General features: G+C 34.8%; 1 protein-coding gene across 1 annotated transcript; it reads left to right on the top strand.

Moving 5' to 3' along the window:
* Positions 1 to 6923: 6923 nt before the first annotated feature.
* Positions 6924 to 11154, top strand: LOC142627027 (uncharacterized). Its single transcript, XM_075800805.1, has 4 exons — positions 6924 to 7118; positions 8451 to 8573; positions 10340 to 10442; positions 10578 to 11154. Exons 1-4 carry the CDS (start codon positions 7024 to 7026, stop codon positions 10821 to 10823), a joined length of 567 nt encoding a protein of 188 aa, XP_075656920.1. The 5' UTR covers positions 6924 to 7023; the 3' UTR covers positions 10824 to 11154.
* Positions 11155 to 19160: the final 8006 nt, after the last annotated feature.

Raw genomic sequence — 19160 nt, 5'->3', positions numbered from 1 at the left:
GGATGTGACTCGTATTATCTAGACCAAGCCATGGTGTTTTGACAAGCATCCGGTAGTTTTGGAGAAATTTGAGGCTAATGCTCATATATGAGAACTCTAGTTCAATAAGGCTACTTTATGGGTTCAAGTGCATGACATTCCAATCTGTTTCATGACAATAGAAATAGCAAAGATTTGTGATATCATTGAGGAGGTTAGTAGATCAATTGGCGGAGTAGATGAGAACAGTGGTAGTTTCATACGGGTAAGGGTAACTTTGGATATTGCCCTACCACTGTGCAAGGGTAAATTAGTGTCGTTTGAGAATGGGAAGAAGCTGTGGGTCATCTTCAGGTATGAAAGAGTGCCTAATATTTGTTATTAGTGTGAGCGTCTGGATCATGGAGACAAAGAGTGTAAAATGTGGATTGAAAGCAAAGGCACTCTCACTGCGGAAAAAAAATAGTTTGATCAGAGTTTAAGAGCTCCTCCATATAGATCCTATAATAAATCAGTTGTTTTTGTTCCTAGTTACTATGATGGAGCCAGTGTTTTTGTCAAAAAATGTGCTATAAGTGATGGGGAGAAGCAACTCAAGCACGGTGAAGGAGAATCTTCATCAATCTCCGTTTGAGGGCAATCCTGATATAGAGTGGCATTCAAAGGAGGGCGTGGAGTATGCAGAATTTACTGCTACCCCAGCTAATCTACCTACAAAAAAGGTAAATCCAGCTAGGTTCATTTCGAAATCGAAAAAGTCCACTCTCTAGGAAGGAGCTAGTGAGGAAGCACTTAAGGACAATGAAACTGTGAGTAAAATGACCTTAGGTGTTTCTTCAGTTTTGGGTATGCAGAATGTGGGTAAGTTTGAGGGTGGTGATCCATTCCTGGCTTAGTTACAGGAAATAGACCGAGATATCAGGAAGTTTGAGACTGAGAATTGTGGGATTGTATCAGGCTAGATGAATTTCCAAATAACACGTCTTTGGATGCTTTGTGTATTAATGACAATGATCTTCGTCATGATATCAAGGCGGGAGCACTAGGTGGGGGACCAACATCAATGGTGTGTTTTGGGCTTGTTAAGTTGTGTGGGCTAGTAAATAGGCCTTCATCAGCTAGGCTGAAGGACAAACGTGGGCTTCAATTTGTGCAGGGAAAGGCATGTGAGGAGTTAAGGAGGCCCTTTCGGGAGTTAACAAATTAGGTCGAGCCCATCAACAAGCCACAGAAGATCAAGGGGGTGGATGGACTAGGATAACTAGGGTAGCCCGAGTTGATGAGATACAGGTACCAAATAACACCCAACTGAGGAAAAGGTCAACACTTGATATATCAAAAGTACAACCAGCAAAATGGCAAGAGATGAGTCTTGATGAAGCTCCTATACCATCCAATCCATCGGCAATGGCTGTCCTTCAACCCCATCGTTCAACATGAATTGCATACATTGGAACTACCATGGGCTTGGCAACCCACGGCGAGTTCGAGAGCTTTCGGATTTAGTGAAGGCAAAAGATCCCAACCTGGTTTTTTTGATGGAAACTAGGAAGAAGAAGTCCTACTTGGAACGACTGAGGTGTTGCCTGAAATTTGACAATTTATTTATTGTGCCAAGGAAGAATTTGGGTGGAGGGCTTGCCTTTATGGTGGTCAAATGACATCAACCTTCACATTAGAACTTTTGCGCCTCGACATATCAACGTAGTGATAAATCCAGGAATTGATGACACCTAGCACTTCGCGGGGTTCTATGGAGCACTTGAAATGGCTAACCAAGAAAATTATTTGTCAATCCTTCGCCATCTTGCATCCCAGCATGATTTGCCATGGGTATGTATTGGTGATTTCAACAAAATTACGAAAGTTGAGGAGAAATCTGGAGGTGCGATCTTGGCTAGAGAAGTAAATGCAGGATTTTAAGGACTGCCAGGATTTCTGTGGATTTAAGGATTTAGGCTTTTAGGGCTTACCTTTTACATGGTGTAACAATCGATTCAATGGTCCTTTGATGTGGGTTCGGCTGGACAGAGCTCTGGCAACAACTAAATGGCTATTGAAGTTCCCATCAGTCTGGTTGCACCATTTGCAAAGTTTGTCCTCTAACCATAAACCTTTATGGCTTGCTACAGAGGATATCCAAACTTGATTTTATCGACCTCAAAGACCTTTTCGGTTTGAGGCAATGTGGCTTAAGGATGAGCAATGTAAAAGAGTTGTCCACTAGGCGTGGGATATGTGCTCCAATGGTAATCCAATGGATAAGGCCTTAAGGAAGGTTAGTGGCTGCCAAAATCAACTTAAGCTATGGGATAAAAATATTTTTGGCAATGTTCACTCACTTTGGCTAGGAAAAGGAAAGAACTACTGAAGGCAGAGAGTGCATCCATGGCAGGCAGGGGCATGCTCATGTAAAAGTGCTAATTTATGAGATTAAACAGCTCATGGATAGGGAGGAATGCATGTGGAAGCAACGCTCTAGAACTGAATGGCTTCGATACGGGGATCAAAACACCAAGTATTTCCATTGTAGCGCCACGGAAAGGAATAAGCAAAATTTTATTTCAAGGATTAAGAATGAATAGGGGACTTGGGGGGAAGGGGAAAATCAGATTGGAGATTTGCTTACAGGGTACTAATCTTCGCTATTCACCACTACAAACACCACAGATTTGGACCCTGTACTCAATGGTGTGGAATTACGGGTTACGAAAGATATGAATTTTGAATTGCTTAAACCTTTCGTGCTGGCAGAGATGTTGTCTGCTCTCAAGCAAATGGATGCAGATACAGCCCCGGGTCCAGATGGTCTTCCACCGTTGTTTTATAAGTAGTTATGGGAGAATATTGGAAAGGAAGTTTCTAAAGCAATCCTTATAGTGCTCAACTCAGGTACCATTCCTATTTCCCTTAATCATACTTCCATATCATTGATTCCAAAAATTCAAAGTCCTAGAAAAGTATCTGATTTTAGGCCGATCAACTTAAGTAATGTGTTGTATAAGTTGATAGCAAAGATCTTGGCAAACCGATTGAAGCCTTTACTGCCTAACCTAGTGTCAGAAACTCAAAGCACGTTCATGTATGATCGCCTTATCACAAATAATATTCTTGTAGCACATTAAACACTACACTACTTGAAGGAACAAAGATGTGGCAAGATGGGATATATGGCTTTGAAGCTCGATATGAGCAAAGCAAATGACCGAGCCGAATGGGTGTATTTAGAGAAGGTCATGGAGAAGATGGGTTTTAACCAAAGATGGATAAATCTTATCGTTGCTTGTACCCGTTCAATTACTTACTTAGTATTGCTTAATGGTCAACCTAACGGGTCCATTACCCCCACGAGGGGTTTGCGTCAGGGAGACCCATTATCCCCCTACCTGTTACTATTGGTGACAGAAGGTTTGCATTCTTTATTTAAGAGGGCAGAGGAGAATGGAGATATAAAGGGAGTTTCTTTGTGACCCACTAGTCCAAGAGTCTCGCACTTTCTGTTTATCAATGACAGTTTAGTTTGTAGAGCTACTATCTCTGAATGTGTGAAGATCTAGTCGATCCTATACCAATATGAGAGAGCTTCAGGGCAGTGCATAAACAGGGGGAAGGCGAATATTTTCTTTAGTTCGAATACACCTTAGTGGACTCAAGAAGCAGTAACTACTTTCTTGAGTATTCCTACAACCCAAAGATATGAGCAATACTTGGGTTTACCCTCACTGGTTGGGAGAGCAAAGAAAAAGTCATTCAGCATAATTAAGGAAATAATATGGATAAAATTAAAGGGTTGGAAAGAGAAGTTGTTATCACAAGCAAGGCATGAAATTCTCATCAAGGCTGTCATTCAAGCAATCCCCACTTACACAATGTCCTGCTTTAAGTTATCGAAAGGGTTGATTTAAGATATAGAAACTCTTATTAGAAAATTTTGGTGGGGGTATAGAGGTGAGCAAAGGAAGATACACTGGGTTAGTTGGGAGAAGATGTGTCAGCCCAAAGATGAGGGAGGTATGGGGTTTAGAGAGTTGAGCAAGTTCAAGATTCACTATTGGCCAAGCAATTATGGCGTCTTGAGAAAATTGAAAATTGTCTTTTCCATAAAGAATTCAAGGCTAAGTTTTTCCCTAACTACTCAATAATGGATCGTGAGTCCTCTAACAAAGGCTCCTATGCCTAGAAGAGCATCATACAAGCAAAACATGTCATTGAAGTGGGAAGGGTGTGGAGAGTTGGGAATGGCCAGTCTATTTAGGTCAGAAGTGACAGATGGCTTCCACAAGTCTCGGGGTCAAGAGTTATATCTCCTCTCTTAGGTTTAGGCAATGTTTCAAAGGTATGTGATCTCATAAGTCATGACAAGCATGAGTGGAAGGTAGAGTTAATTGGCAATAACTTTGTACCTCATGAAGCAAAGATTATAAAATGGATACCTCTTAGTGTTTATGAATCACAGGACAAAAAGGTGTGGTTACCTTCAAAACATGGCAAACACACCACTCGATCAACCTATAAACTACTAGCAAGAAAGGATAGAAATTTGATGCCAAGTTGCTCATCAGGGGAAAGGAGTACACAGCTATGGAAGGGGATATGGCATCTGGAGGTTCCTTACAAGGTGAAGCACATGATTTGGAGAGCAGCTGGTGAGGCCTTACCAACTCTGCATAACCTGCTGCTTAGAGGTGTGGTTAGGTACGCTTGCTATCCAAATTGTAAATATAATGGTGAAGACACTATCCATGCTCTATGGGGCTATCGAAGACTGTTTGTAATACGGGAACCTGATGATGAGCTCAAGAAGTTGTTAAGTAAAAGCTTCATTCTCTTTGCGGATTTTTGCGCAGTGGTGTTGATGAGAAGGGATCGAATTAATGTCGACCTTTTAGCAACAATCTTATGGTTATTTGGGATAGAAGAAATGCTACACAACTGGGCAAAGCTGTCATGGAGTACCAACTGATCCAAGCCAAGGCTGAGATTCTGCAGGTGGAGTTCAAATCAACTCAGGTATTGGATTGAAGGGGAGGTTCAGAAAGCTTGAGAGTTTCCAGGTGGATCCCTCCTATAACACCACATCTCAAGGTAAATTTCAATGGGGCCGTCTTCTCAGAACAGGGGGTTGCTAGACTAGGAGTTGTGATCCAAGATTGCTGTGATCGAGTGATAGGAGCAATGGCTGAACGTATCCTAGTTCCCACATGTGCGGAAATTGTTGAAGCCTTAGCATGCTGAAGAGCTTTGACATTTGCGAGGGAGCTGAACGTTTCTAATTTGGTGTTCGAAGGCGATGCTGAGAAAATTATTAAATCGCTGTTGGCCAATGACGTCTTTCATCTAAAGTATGGCCATGTAATCCAAGATGTTTTCTTTTTTGCTTCTGGTTTTCGGGTCTGTACCTTTACCCATGTGAAACGCTTAAGCAACTCTGTTGCCCATTTTCTTGCCAAACATGCTAAGTTAGGCAATGAGCTACAAGTTTGGTTTGAGTCCACTCCTGATGATATAGCTCCTCTAATTGTTCGAGATGCTTTGTAATTTTTTTCATCAATGAATAATACAAGGGCCTTTTAGTCTAGATTCTCAAAAAAAAAAAAAAAAATTCATCATCCACCGAAGGAAAAATCTTGTAACCATAGAAAACATTTGTGGAAAGGCTTGGCTTAGGAGCAAGTTTTGACATTCCGTTAAAGATACATGGCATTACTTATTTTGGAAAGTTAAGGGTCAGTTTGGTAGCAATATTGGGGTTTTAGTTTTTAAAACAATGTGAAAACTATGGTCTAAAAAGTATAGTAAAACCATATATTTTGAGCACTCATAATGAAAAAAAAAAAAGTTTTTGGTACCATGTTTCTATTACATCTATATCTATATAATACCTAAAAGTTGAAGCGTAGCATTTATTGTTGTTACACTCCTATTATGCCACATCAGCATAGCATTTTCGTTTACCTCGATCAATTCAGTCCATTTCAGTCTACGTTGATCCATTTCGGTCCTATTTGGTCTATTTGGTCCATTTTAGTCCACTCGGTCCATTTCATTCCACTTTGGTCCATTTTCTCTATTTCGGTCTATTCATTCTATTTGGTCCATTTCAATCTATTTTGGTCCACTTCAATCTATTTCAGTTTACTCCGATCCACTTTAGTAATGCTTTGGGAGAAGTAGTTCGTAAAAAAGAGAGGAGTTGCTTCATTGGCAATTATGTTACATTCTCATCATAATGCTAGTTAGTTCTTGATAAAATTACATCTTTTTAATGTTATTAAAGTTTTGTATTTTTTTTCCTAAAATTATACATACTTCATCTTTAGGTCATTTAAGACGTATAGATGATAAACTATTTATAAAAAAAGTACTAGAAACATTATTCTACCACACATTATATTATTTACAAAATTTTATGTTTTATATAATAATTGAATGTAAAATACATTATATTTCCTTTTAAAAACTTTTAAAAAAAACTTACCAAACTTTAAAAACTTTTAAATAATAAATATTCATACTTTAATTTAGAAAATCTTCTTTGTGTTTGTATTGACCCACCCCTAGTGGGTTATCTATATTATTAATAATAAAATTTGTTGTTTGGATTTCATTATTTTGCGTACTAAAATATTCTCACACAAATTTTTAAACCCTCTAAAATACTTCTATTTTTTAGTTAAATAATTTTAAATTTAAAAAAAGAAACTAGTTAAAAGAATAATTTGCTATTTTTTTAAAAAGTTACTAAGTTTTTTAAATTCAAAATTTTAAACTCTTATCAACTTGACATAGAGAAAAATCCTAAAAATTATGACACTAGTCTATTTCACTTTTACACATTATTAAAAATACTCACAATTATTTTATATATTTTTTAGACAAAAAAAAAACTATAAATAAAAAACCTGAGTTAAACTTGTCTCAGTACCCAAAAAAAAAAAAAAAATACAAAACAAAACAAAAACGGAAAAAAGCAAAGTGGAAGGCAAAGCACAGTCTCGCTAAGACAAGACAGATATCAGCAAAGCCAAAGGAAAAGGCAAAGCCATGTCGTTCCTCAAAGGAGATTTGCTTACTCGTACCAGAAAGCTCGTCAAGGGCTTGGCCAAGTCCGAGCCTATTTGGCTCAAAGCCATGGAACAGTTCTCTCTCTCTCTCTCTCTATTGCATTTAATAACTTATTAGTTCTTACCTTTATCTGGGTTTGCTCAAATTTTAGTTTTTTTATATGTGATTCAGTATATATGTGCTGTTTGAAATCCCATTTCGCTTCTGGGTATTACTTAATCATCATTATTTTGTTGAAAAATGTGGTGGGGTTGAAGAGAATAGGCTTGGTTTGTTATGGTCTCAATTCTGCTTGATTCTAATTTCAAATTTTGCAACTTCTAAATTTATTTGTTTAGTCTTTCCATTATTACTTTGGTTTTGGGATTTTTTTTTTTTAGTTGAATTACATGTTGAATTTGTTAAGAACAGATGGGGTGAATACTAGTTAGCTCAACTAGTAAACTTCCTTATGATAATTTCAAATTTTAACTTCTAAATTTATTTGTTTCGTCTTTCCATTATTACTTTGGTTTTTGGATTTTTTTTTTTAGTTGAATTAGTTTAGAACAAATGGGGTGAATACTAGTTCGCTCAACAAGTCCCTTATGGTCAAATAAGGGACCGGGTTCCTTATTTGTGAATTCTGTCCATTTTGTCTTTGGTTTGGGGGTGTTTTTTGGTTGAATTAGTTAAGAACAAATGAGGTGAATATTATAAATTATAATAGACTAGTTAGCTCGTAAGTCTCGTCATCAAATAAGGGAGTAGGGGTAAAATTTGGGGTTTTACATAATGTATTTCCATTACTGAATTTCTTCTTTCTATTTGTATCTCTTCCTAAGGTACTTGTATTCATTTTAAGTTCTAAGTGTTCACCATCGCAAACATGATGTCATTTTTATGAAATAAATCTTTGATTACCCATAAATAAATAAATAAATAAAAGGGACTTGGGTTTGAACCCCGCCTACACAAAAAATCAATGATGTCTGAGCTTGATGATAAAGTGCTATTATCGTGGAGCGAATAACATAGGTTGAAATTCTATCATATATATCTCCAAAAAAAAAAAGTTTTGCAATTGGTTCACTGCAAAAGAAATATAGATGTGAATAAAGTATGTCAAAAGTGTGAACTTTTCTTTAAATGCATACATCCAATTCCAGCATTCTTAATCTATTATTATCAAAGTTATGATTTTGATGCCTGTGATGCCCACATTAAGAATTTTTTTAAGCTCTTATTCATAAATCTCAATACTTTGAATATGTTGCGCTTGTGCCAATGAGCTCTAGGTCAAATGGCACCTCCTTCACTTGTAAGAGGAAGGTGGAGAGTGAGATCATAGGTTCAAGACCATTTCGGTGCTTGTGTAACTTACTGATAAAAATAGTATTTTGATTATGTTGCTAACTTATGTGCAGTGCACCACCTGCAACATTTCCTCGTGCTGATGGGAAAGTTAAGAGGATCATTCTCCCAGAGGACGTTTATATCAAAAAGTTTTTTCAGAAACATCCGGACTCAAAACATGAAGATGCCATCAAGTACTGCCTTGTTTCTATATGTCTACTTTTCCTTTGCAGTCTATTTATTTTTCGGTTCATTCATTATGATATGCTTGTAACATACCGATATTGTTATAAATTTGGTTTTCTTATGGTGCTAGCAGTATGTTATTGAAGAAAATTGATGGCCCAAATTTTTAAATGTGAACAACAACAACAACAAAAAAAGGAACAAAACATTCTGAGTTTGTTCTACGCATTAGTTCTATTTGTTGGCAAACTTGAATGTTTGCTAACATTTCAAAACTGGATGAACTGGGTATCTGTGTGATTGAAATGTATCCTGCATGTTGCTGACCTTTCTTTTCTTTTCTGTTCAGAGGTTTGTGATTGCATGCATGCACAAGTTATATTCTTGATTTGAAAACACATAAAAGTGGACTAGTTGCTTTATTTTTAAAGATGGAAATTCTTTTGAATTCAGTGTTGACTCACAGTTTTGATAAAGAACTTTTCATTGCCTTTATTCTTGCTTTGGATGCATAATTGATTATGATCTGAAATGGAACAGAACATAGTTATTAAGATAAAGAGAAAATATTTCTCAAAATGGGGACTGTTGATCTTGATTTTGGTGGGTTAAATTGACCATACTGTGGCTACTTTTAAGTTGGTAATCAATTAATGAGCTACTTACCATACTTGGGTCAAATATTTAATTTTGGTTTTGCTCATGCTCTTGGATGATGTTCCAGTTTCCTTTCTTTGTGTTAGGAATTTACTCTAATTCTTAGAACATGTGAGATGCCAAATATAGAGAAAGAAATTACGCAAAAGAAACAATAATACACTACTCAAAATTTACGTGGTTCGGCAATGTGCCTATGTCCACAGAGTTGCAACAATTTCACTATTATCAAATCAATTAGAATACCATCTCAAGCTTAGGCCTAACTTAAGATCCACACTAAACACAATTATATCTATGTCTAGGAATTATGTGAGCTCGCATGAGATCTTCACTCACTTGAAAGCAACAACTTTCCTTGGCTGTAGCAACCAAAAAACCTCTCCCTAGAGAAAACCCCAATTTATATTCCCTTGTGTATGTCTCATGGCTAAAGAAAATCTCTTTGTTTTCTTTGCTCTCACACACACAATTTTTCTTTCTTCACTGCACTCATTGCATCACACACTTGGCTGCTCACTCTTTGCGGCACCCCTCTTATTTTTCTTTTTCTCGCTACCAGCTCTCTATGGCTTTCAGCAGCACACACATATCACAAAAAATATAAGACTCTTTTATATGTATAAGTTAATAACCCTAGCTGCCTAGTACCTAGGAAAATAAGAACTCTAAATCAAAAAAGGAATAGGTCATGTGGCTCACTTGGCCAGTACAAAAATTTTTTTGCATTTAATCCAGTGTGGGCTGGAACTTTTTTGGTGCCATGCACCCAACACTTTGCTTACTGAAGCATTGATGGTTATGGAATAATTCTTTTTCACAAGCTGCAAGTGACTCATTATTTGTATTGTCTTCTTTCTAGTAATTTTTGTTAGTTCCTTTCATATTGAATTTCAGACTGAATCTTAATAATAAGTGGGCCTATTTCCTGCATTAACTTGCTGAGTATCAAGTAATTTGATTAAAGGCCATGTTTTCAAGTCTTCTACTTTTTAGTTCTACGATTATCTTATGATTTGGGGTCTTTTCATGATCTATATAGCAACATTGAAATTGGTTTCTGGACTCATGAATGGTAAGCCAAACATTAATTCACTTAGGCTTTGTGTTTCTACAGGATTTGTGGTTTTGATCCCCCTCCAGCTCGTTTATTTGGTTTGCGGGTGCTTGATCTAAAGGAGCAGGGAGTTAGTGAGGAAGAAGCAATGGCTGTAGCTGATGTATGTATTCCTGACTCATAAATTCAGAAAAACAGCTGCAATTTGTTCATCCGCTGTTTCTATTCCCCGACCAAACCCCCCTCCCCCCAGTGCGGGGGAAGAAATTTTTGATTGCTGTTGTTTCTTGGTGTCTAGATGGAATATCGAGCAGAGAAAAAAGCAAAGAAAAAGGCATATTCTCAATTGAAGCAGATTGCGCGTCTTCAAGGGAAGAAACCTCCTGCTAACCCATATCCTAGTGCTATCAAAGAGATTCAAGCTGAGGAGAGGAAGTACGTTCGTGACCGTTTCTTCAATCCCAAAATACTTGAAATTGTGCAGAAGTTGAAAGAGGAGAAGGCAGCAGAGGCACAAGACAGATTCAGGGGGGGTGGCTGGTAACCCTATAATGGCAATAGCCAATAGAGCACAAACATAGTGTTGTCTTTTGTTTCTGGATCCTTAGTTCTGATAATAATTAGGGCCAATAAACCACCAGGGTTCATTGGCTTTGATAGTTAGGCCCAATGTGAGCTCAATTAGCAGGCCGAGCACTTTAGAAAGGAATTTTTTTTTTTTCCCTTTTTTTATATGTTAATATTCTCAAGAATTTTCTTTGGTTTTGGGTTAACAAAAACTATAGTTTCTGTTATTGATTCATTGAAGTTTTGAGCAAATTTGTAATAAAATTATGTTTTGGGCTTCCGTATATATTAGTGGTCATTCCTGAGAAGCATCATTCCAGAGACTGAGCTATAACCCTCTAAGAGAAACACTTCTACTTTTTTCCCTTTCATTCTGAAGGTTGAGGCCTCAACATTTTGCATGAGTCGGTAGATTTAGTATAATTTCAGTATTTCTTTTAACATGTGGTTAATGATTTTCCCAATCTTTTATTAACAATTTATAGATTATTTAAGAGTTTTGACGTAGCTCATGGTCGGTTCCTCTGTAGTAGTAATTATCATATGCGCCCACTCACAGTCTATGGACTCCACGGGTGTGCAAAAGATACCACCTCCCTCTGCAGATAACCATTAAGTTTGGTGCGGTACTGCCATTTACACCTAGTTGGGTTCAAGGTATGTATCTGATTCGGCTGTTTAGTATTTCTTTTCATATTTTTTTCTCACCATATCACCATTGCATATCCATGAGCTTATGAAAGAAAATTCCTATTTAAGGTTGGAATTATGATAGAATCTTGAAATCTGTGGGTTTTGTTGCCAATCATCTTCATTTTAGACCTGTTACATGCTGAATGCCAACATTAGTAGGTGAATAGCATTTCTAGTCTTACACCCCCACAATAGACAAACAGGTGCATTTGGTTTTCCAAAAATCAATGAATGCAATTGTGCTGAGTCTAACTGAATGAAATTAGCCCACTGACTATCTGTAGTAATCCTGCACAAAGAGCAAGCGCTATGGAGATCATGGACATGCATGTAGGACTAATGGTTGTTAGGTTGGTGGTGATCATTTTGCATTGAGTTTGATAAATGCCAGGGACATAGCAGAATTTATCAAAATGGTTTGTTTTGCTGCTTCAAATGTTCCATAATCTAAGTCTGCTGTCCATAAACCTGAAAGGTGGTAAATGTTTGTGACAATGCCATGTAGTAAGTTGTGGGTTCCAATTAACTCAGTGCCTCAACTAGTAAAATCTCTTACCATTGAATAAGAGGCTTGAGTTCTGTCTCTTTCAATGCCATTCAAGTTTCATTTGTCTTTGACCCCACATTTCATACATACCCAATCCCATGAGCTTCTCCATCTACCATCAAGGAAGCATCATCAGTAGCAGCAGCTTCAACAATAATGAAAACCTTTAAGGCCTTCACAAATATCTCATTCAACCACCCAAAAAATAACTGACCCAATTACCTTACTCCCCAACCACCTAAATGGCTTTCAGCCAAACCCAACATGCTCATTCTTCATGTCTCAAACTCTAATCCCAGAAACAATGTTCTCTATCTCACTCGATACTCTACAAAACCAGACACCAAAAGAGAATGAAACAGACCAAAATTCGACCATTGAGCCCAACTCAAAATATCATTTTCTTCTTCTGTTTTTATCGTCATCACCATCATCATCTAGAGGGTTGGTGTTTGGTTTGGGTCCTGGAAACACATGGGACATGCAGAATTAAGTTCACTGGTTGTGGAAAAGTTTCCTCAGTGATGAGGAAATGTGGTGGTACACTTGGTACTATGGAAAGTCTAATGGAAACCTGGGTTTGGATTCGATAGGCTTAGCAGTTTCAAGCAATGGGATTCGTTGGGAGAGAGGTGGAGAAGCTGTTAAACTGAAATCAAGTAGTGAAGCAGGTTTTGTGATGAATTTTAGAAAGGATTAGTGGGCATTTGATACTGAGAATATTAAGGCCCTGTGAGGTAGTGGTGAAGTCTAGTACAAAGGTTAGAGTTGTACTACACTGGATATAGTTATGAGAAGGTCTTGCATTGATGAGTTTAGTGGTGGAAGTGGGAATTTGGTATTGGAATTGCAAGGTCCAGGGATGAGATTGGGTGGGTGAAGTTGTGGAAGATAATGGGATGAGGAGGAAGTGGTTCTTTTGATGAGTTTGGGGGTGATGAATGTGAATGGACAAATTAAATATGAATAGAGAATCAAATTATATTGATGAAAATTATTAATCAAATTATTCAGAGAATGAGTATAGTATATCAGCAGAAGAAGGTATTAGTACTAATATATTAGAACAAAAAACATTTAATCAACTAAAAGAAAAAAAAAAATGAAGTACAAGTTCAATAAAATAAATAAATAAAGAATGAGTCTCCTCCTTATAGTATTAATTTCCTTTTGAAATAGAAGATTCTTCAGAATTAGTAAGTGAGACGGAATCAGATAATGAAATAAATAAATTGGTATTAGATGCACAATATCAAGATTTTAGAAATAATAAATAATATAAAAAATTTAATAAAAATAAAATTGTAAAAGTAGAAAAAGAAATTGTATCAGAAATAAACATGGAAGAAAATGAATATAAGAAAATAATGTTTAGAATCAGACACAAAACTCATCATCCAGTATTAGACAAAGATCTTCTTCCCCTCTAAGAGAAGAAAAACAAAAAGAAATCCCTCCAGTGATCAAACCCAAATTAGCAAAACTCTTCACTTTTCATCCAGAATATGCTCATATGAAAATCGCCAAACAATTAGCCGCAAAATTGTTTCCTCTAGGATTCCACTTTTTTTCCTGACAATCCAAAAAAGACCCAACAATTTTATGAGTTTGTCCTAGTTGACACTAGATCTCCTCCTCTCCCACACTCCATGCAAGTATAAGGAAAATAAAATTGCTGATTTAAAATGCTGAATCAAAATTATTCAAGTTCTCTACTGTTTGGTATCAACTTTGTAGAAGTATCAATCACATTTTTGGTGAGGAAAAGTATTATTGGAATTTTTTACTTTTTCTAACCCTAATATCAGAAATTATTAAAGACTTTTCACTATATTAGTTTTGGATGTATTAGAAATTATTTTCAGACAGCTACTATGTGACATTGTTCATCTGTCACTATGCTGAGATTCTGTCATTGTGCAGTCACTTTTCATGCAGAGAATCCGTCAAAGATTCTGGAATTATTACTAATAGTTACTAAGCGGCTATGTTTACTACTAGGTAGAATTGTTTACTTTCACTGTGTAAAAATTCCAATAATACTTTTCCCCACCAAAAACGTGATTGATACTTTTGTAAAGTTGATATCATATAGTGGAGAACTTGTATGAGTTAGAATCAGCAGAATATAGGCAGAAGCCTTAGGCACATTAGAAGAAAAAATATCAGTCTCCTCCCCTCTCTCAGTCTCTTATTAGCCCCCAAAATCCCTTCATTGTATAAGAAAAACTAAATCATGTATCAGAAAAATTATCCTTGTATTATTTTGAAGCATTTTGAATGAGCATAAGTGATCGGATTGGAGGTATCATAATTTCTGATACCTTGGGATCATCAGTCATCCATTGGGATCATCAGTTCATAATTTCTGACACCTAGCCGTCCATTGGGATCATCAGTTTTCCTTTTTATTTATATATTTGAGATTATAAATTTGAAAAATAAATGATCAGATTATTGGAGGTATCATACCCAAAATAATCATATATGTGCCCTAGGCAAAAACAATATCATTGTAGAATTGAATCATTCAGCAATTTATCATTGTAAAGCTAAATAAGCCAAGAAAATAAGCTATCCCAAACTGGTTTGATTTATTTATCAAAAATGACGGGAATTTATGAAATGTAAAAAAGAATAATTTTAATTCTCTATAATCAAGTCTAATGGTGTGTGTATATATAAAATAGTAAAAATACAAGAATTAGATTTTTCTTTGACTTTCTTTTGTATCATCACCTGAATTTCTGAACACGTGTCCTATATTTTAATTTTCAAAGCATTAAATTATGTTAAACTAGTGTATAACTCGTCTATATGTACGGTACAATTAAAAAAAATTACAATTATACACCTATAGATTCAAATTATATTCTCTTTTTTTAATATCTTTTAAATATACACATGAGTTTACTCTCTTTTTTTTTCTTTTTTTGTTTATTGAGTTGTTGATGATTTATTGATTTTAGAGCTTTCGTCTTTTGCATTTCATTAACTCACCTAAAACAAAAATTAAAAAAACCTTAAATAGGACATAGTGACGTAAAATTAAACAATAATTGAAATCCAATTTAAAACCTAATTAGATTTTCTCTCAGCTTTACCTATATATATATATATATATTACATAATTGAAATCAATTAGAATCCATCTATCATGTGTTATATCTATTAGACTAAAGCAACATATATAATATGACTATATTTTTTATCATTAAATTACTTTAGCCTTCATGAGTTCCATTAGACTAAAGCAACCTACTTATTTCTTATTAATTTTTTATTATAATTTTTTACGCACCATATGTCATTATTCATATGGATCAATTAAGACAACAAATCCATACTATTAGTTGTGAACTTGTTATATTATTGGGAATTGTTGAATTATATTTTTAAAGTGCAGAACCAATAATATATTTGTAATTTGGTGCATGTATTAAATTTAAGTTTTCTTAAGTGATAAATGAAAAAGTAGAAGATGTGTATTACTAAAATGAAAAGTATTCTTACGGCACATTTTTTGTCTCACATCAATTTTTGAAATATGCGTATTTTCACATTAGCATTTTATTTTTATTTTCAGGATTATAAAGAGTGTTTTTTTTTTTTTAAGAATTTGGAAATTGTTACATACTAGTTAGAACTATTTAGAATTCATCTATCATAAAGTTCTATTAAACTATGTAGTGTTTATTAAAAAAAAGTCTATTTAAATTATGTATCGTTTTCTTTCAAATAAGTTGTTTCTATATAAAAATAACTTATTACTATACAGATTTCTTTGTACAGATTATGTTAGATCTTTTTGTACAGATTCTTTTGTTTGACTTTATTTATTAATTGATTTATATTGTATATATTTTTCAACAAACCTTTTTCTTATATATACGCCACAAGTTGGCAACTAGCTTTACAATTAATATACCAATATTTTATACTTCTGAATGCCCCCCTTAAGTTACATATTCCGTAATGCCCGAATCCTGTCTTCTTCAATAATTTTAGTAAATTATTTTACATATATATATATATATAGAGAGGATAAAATAAATAGGTAATGTTTATAGGGTTCGGTTAATAACTAATATGAGGAAATCTGTTAATGGACCATTTTTTATTAAAAAAAAATTATATCACTTTTATAGGAAATATAAAAAACTGTAAAAAAAAATCAATTACTTTTTTTCCCATAAAAAAATTCTATAAATATTTTATAAATAGAACTTGAATAATATTTAAAATATTTTTTTATGAGAAATGATATGTCCACAACATTTTCATAACATTTTTACAACAAATCTTAAGTGGCAAGTTATTACTGGTTGTTATTGTTGGGATAAAAAAGTAATCTTAGTGTTAGGTTCAAATTTGAAGCAACAAAAACTAACCACCTGTGATTTATTGTGAAAATATTGTAAAAATGTTGTGGACGTAGCATCTTTTTTTTTTTTTTTAATATGCTTCCTCCCATATAATTAGGAGTACTAGAGCAAAGTAAGGTTGGATCCATGTACAGTATGTTCGCAATTTTTGGGATTTAGATTTTTTTTTTCTATTGTTTGTTAGAATTGTAACTAATGTTGACAAATGGACCTCTAAGTCTCAAACTCTAACATACCAAAATAATAAACCAAAAAAAAAAAATATATATATATATATAGAGAGAGAGAGAGAGAGAGAGAGAATTCAATGGCAAATAATGTACTGCCAAATGCCAAAGACTGTTTTCAAAGACAGTTATCCTAAATATTGTCTTTGAAAATTGTCTTTTTCGTGGAAGAAGCAAAATGAATAAGTTCTTCTGAAAGGTAGCCCAGACTGTATCTTCATATTTATAATTCTCAAAACACTGTATTATTGTAGCCTCATGGGAAACAGTGAGATGCAGATGCTATTGAAGTCTTGTACATGGTATATATTAGACTATTAGTTCCACCATGCAGCCATTTCTAGATCATCATTGTGCTCCAATTTTTATTTTTTTTATTATATTTCTGCTTCAAGTTTGGCACATTGAAAGGTCTCCAAATTGACTTGCAGATTGGAGGTACTTCCCCGAGCTGTCAAAATCTAGTAAAATGGCCAATAAAATATAGTAGGAAGAGTAATGATTGATACATATACTATATTTTTAATAATTTTTTAATATAGTTTTTAGTTAATTTAATTGGTAAAGTTATTCATTGTTGAATAAAAAACCTAAGTATTCATATACTAAAAATTAATTAGTGGTTTGATATGTTATAAAAACTAGTTATTATGGAAGGATGTTATAAATTAAAATTTATTGTATCTACAAAAAAAATCGTTACCAAATTTTTATATGAACCCATCGCTAACAACATTTTATTGTACCTATCATTCACAACTTGCTTTCTTAACACACGGATGTCAGAAAATTTGTGTTTCTAGACTTATTGGTATAATAACATAAAAACTTTTTATTGACTTTTTCTATGTCATCATTCTAATATATATTTTAAAATATGGTTTTTTAGATATACAAATAGTGTAAAATTATGTTAGTTTAAACTAATTAAAAAGCATTGTCTTTTTGTATAAAATAATCCAACACTAACCATTCTAATTAAATTAGTTTTTCTCTTATCTACATAAATTATTGATTAGATAAATTATTTTCTTCAAATTATCTAATTTAATAATTAAATAAATATTTTCCAAGTTTTTTGTGCATTACACGGATTAAAAACTAGTATTAAGAAAACCAATATGTTGTGGGTGTTTTTTTTTTCTCTCCTTTATTTTTTCTGAGGAAAAACAATTTTGACTTATGTTGCATTATGCATGCGGTCATAATGAATAAAAGTTGGTAATAAAAAAGCATTAAAATATTCAAGATTGTCTCCTGCAATATTGAAATAAATAAATAAATAAATAATGTCTGAGATGTAATTATGGAGGGAGAAATTTCATCACTTTATATATATATATATATATATATATATATATATATATATATATATATATATATTGTAAGTGCACAATTTGTACTCGGACCCAAACAAATGATGGGTTCAGGCCCAAAGAGCCTTATACAATGAAATTTATAGAGTATGGGTTTAAAACCTAGGTTAGGGATATTGGGGAACTGATAAACAGGTTAGAAGGCCGCAATCTACGCAAATAATAGATGAATATGACAAAAAACTCTCCTCGGACGTAAGCCGATGACCACTTGTATTGCCTTTCTTTCTCTAAGCAAAAGATTACAATTTTTAGTTTTCCAAAAGAGGTCCTTTTCTTCTTTCTTCTCTCGTCTTCTTATAACCTTCTTTTTCTTCCCTGTTTCATCCACGTGTAACACAGATTTTCCCCTTAGATACTTGTCCCATCCACCACATTCTTGAAGTCTTCAAATAATAGCTGGAAGGCTGAATATTACTGTTCAGATGTCATTTCTCCATTAATGCGACCAGGGAGGTAGATGCAGGGCTTTTAATGTGGTGGTAGCAGCTTTTTCCTCAGATATTTCTCACACGTTCCTCCTTCTAACGAGTGCTTGGATCACGTCTTTACCCAACAGATCTTCCAGAATTCTGTCTCTAAATCCTTTAGAATGTCCCATGGCTTTTATTGGGCCCATCCGAGGAGATAATCCTCCTCGGACAACTTCTCTGCCCCTTGTAGCGCGGACTAGCCTGTGGGCCTTGAAAACTCTGATTGAATAGACTTATACCAACTAACCAGGCCCAAGGCCCAAACGTGCATTTAAGCACTTTTACCCCCCACAATAGCCCCTCAAAACTTCATTTTTCCCCCCATCCAAGGAGAGAAATAGAGTTTTGAACCAACAGCGCACCCCACACACTTTGCAAACCGCCACACATGTAGGGGTCCTTTCGTTCCTTTAAAACTGCCTCTAACACTTCGAAACCCGGAACACTCGTATTAATGATTGCAAGTTACGTCTTGCTCCCCACGTTCTACGGTGAGATACGCATCCAACGGTCCAGGTTCATTCTAAAAAATTAGGCAGGATAATTTTGATTCGAGGCCGCCTCCCACACGCCAAAACGCCTAGGAAACCATATCTCCATCCATCCTTTCAAA

Source organism: Castanea sativa, chromosome 3, assembly GCF_040712315.1.
Source record: "Castanea sativa cultivar Marrone di Chiusa Pesio chromosome 3, ASM4071231v1".
Taxonomy (NCBI): domain Eukaryota; kingdom Viridiplantae; phylum Streptophyta; class Magnoliopsida; order Fagales; family Fagaceae; genus Castanea; species Castanea sativa.
Note: the sequence above shows the minus strand (reverse complement) of the source record. Positions and strands in the feature narration are given on the sequence as shown.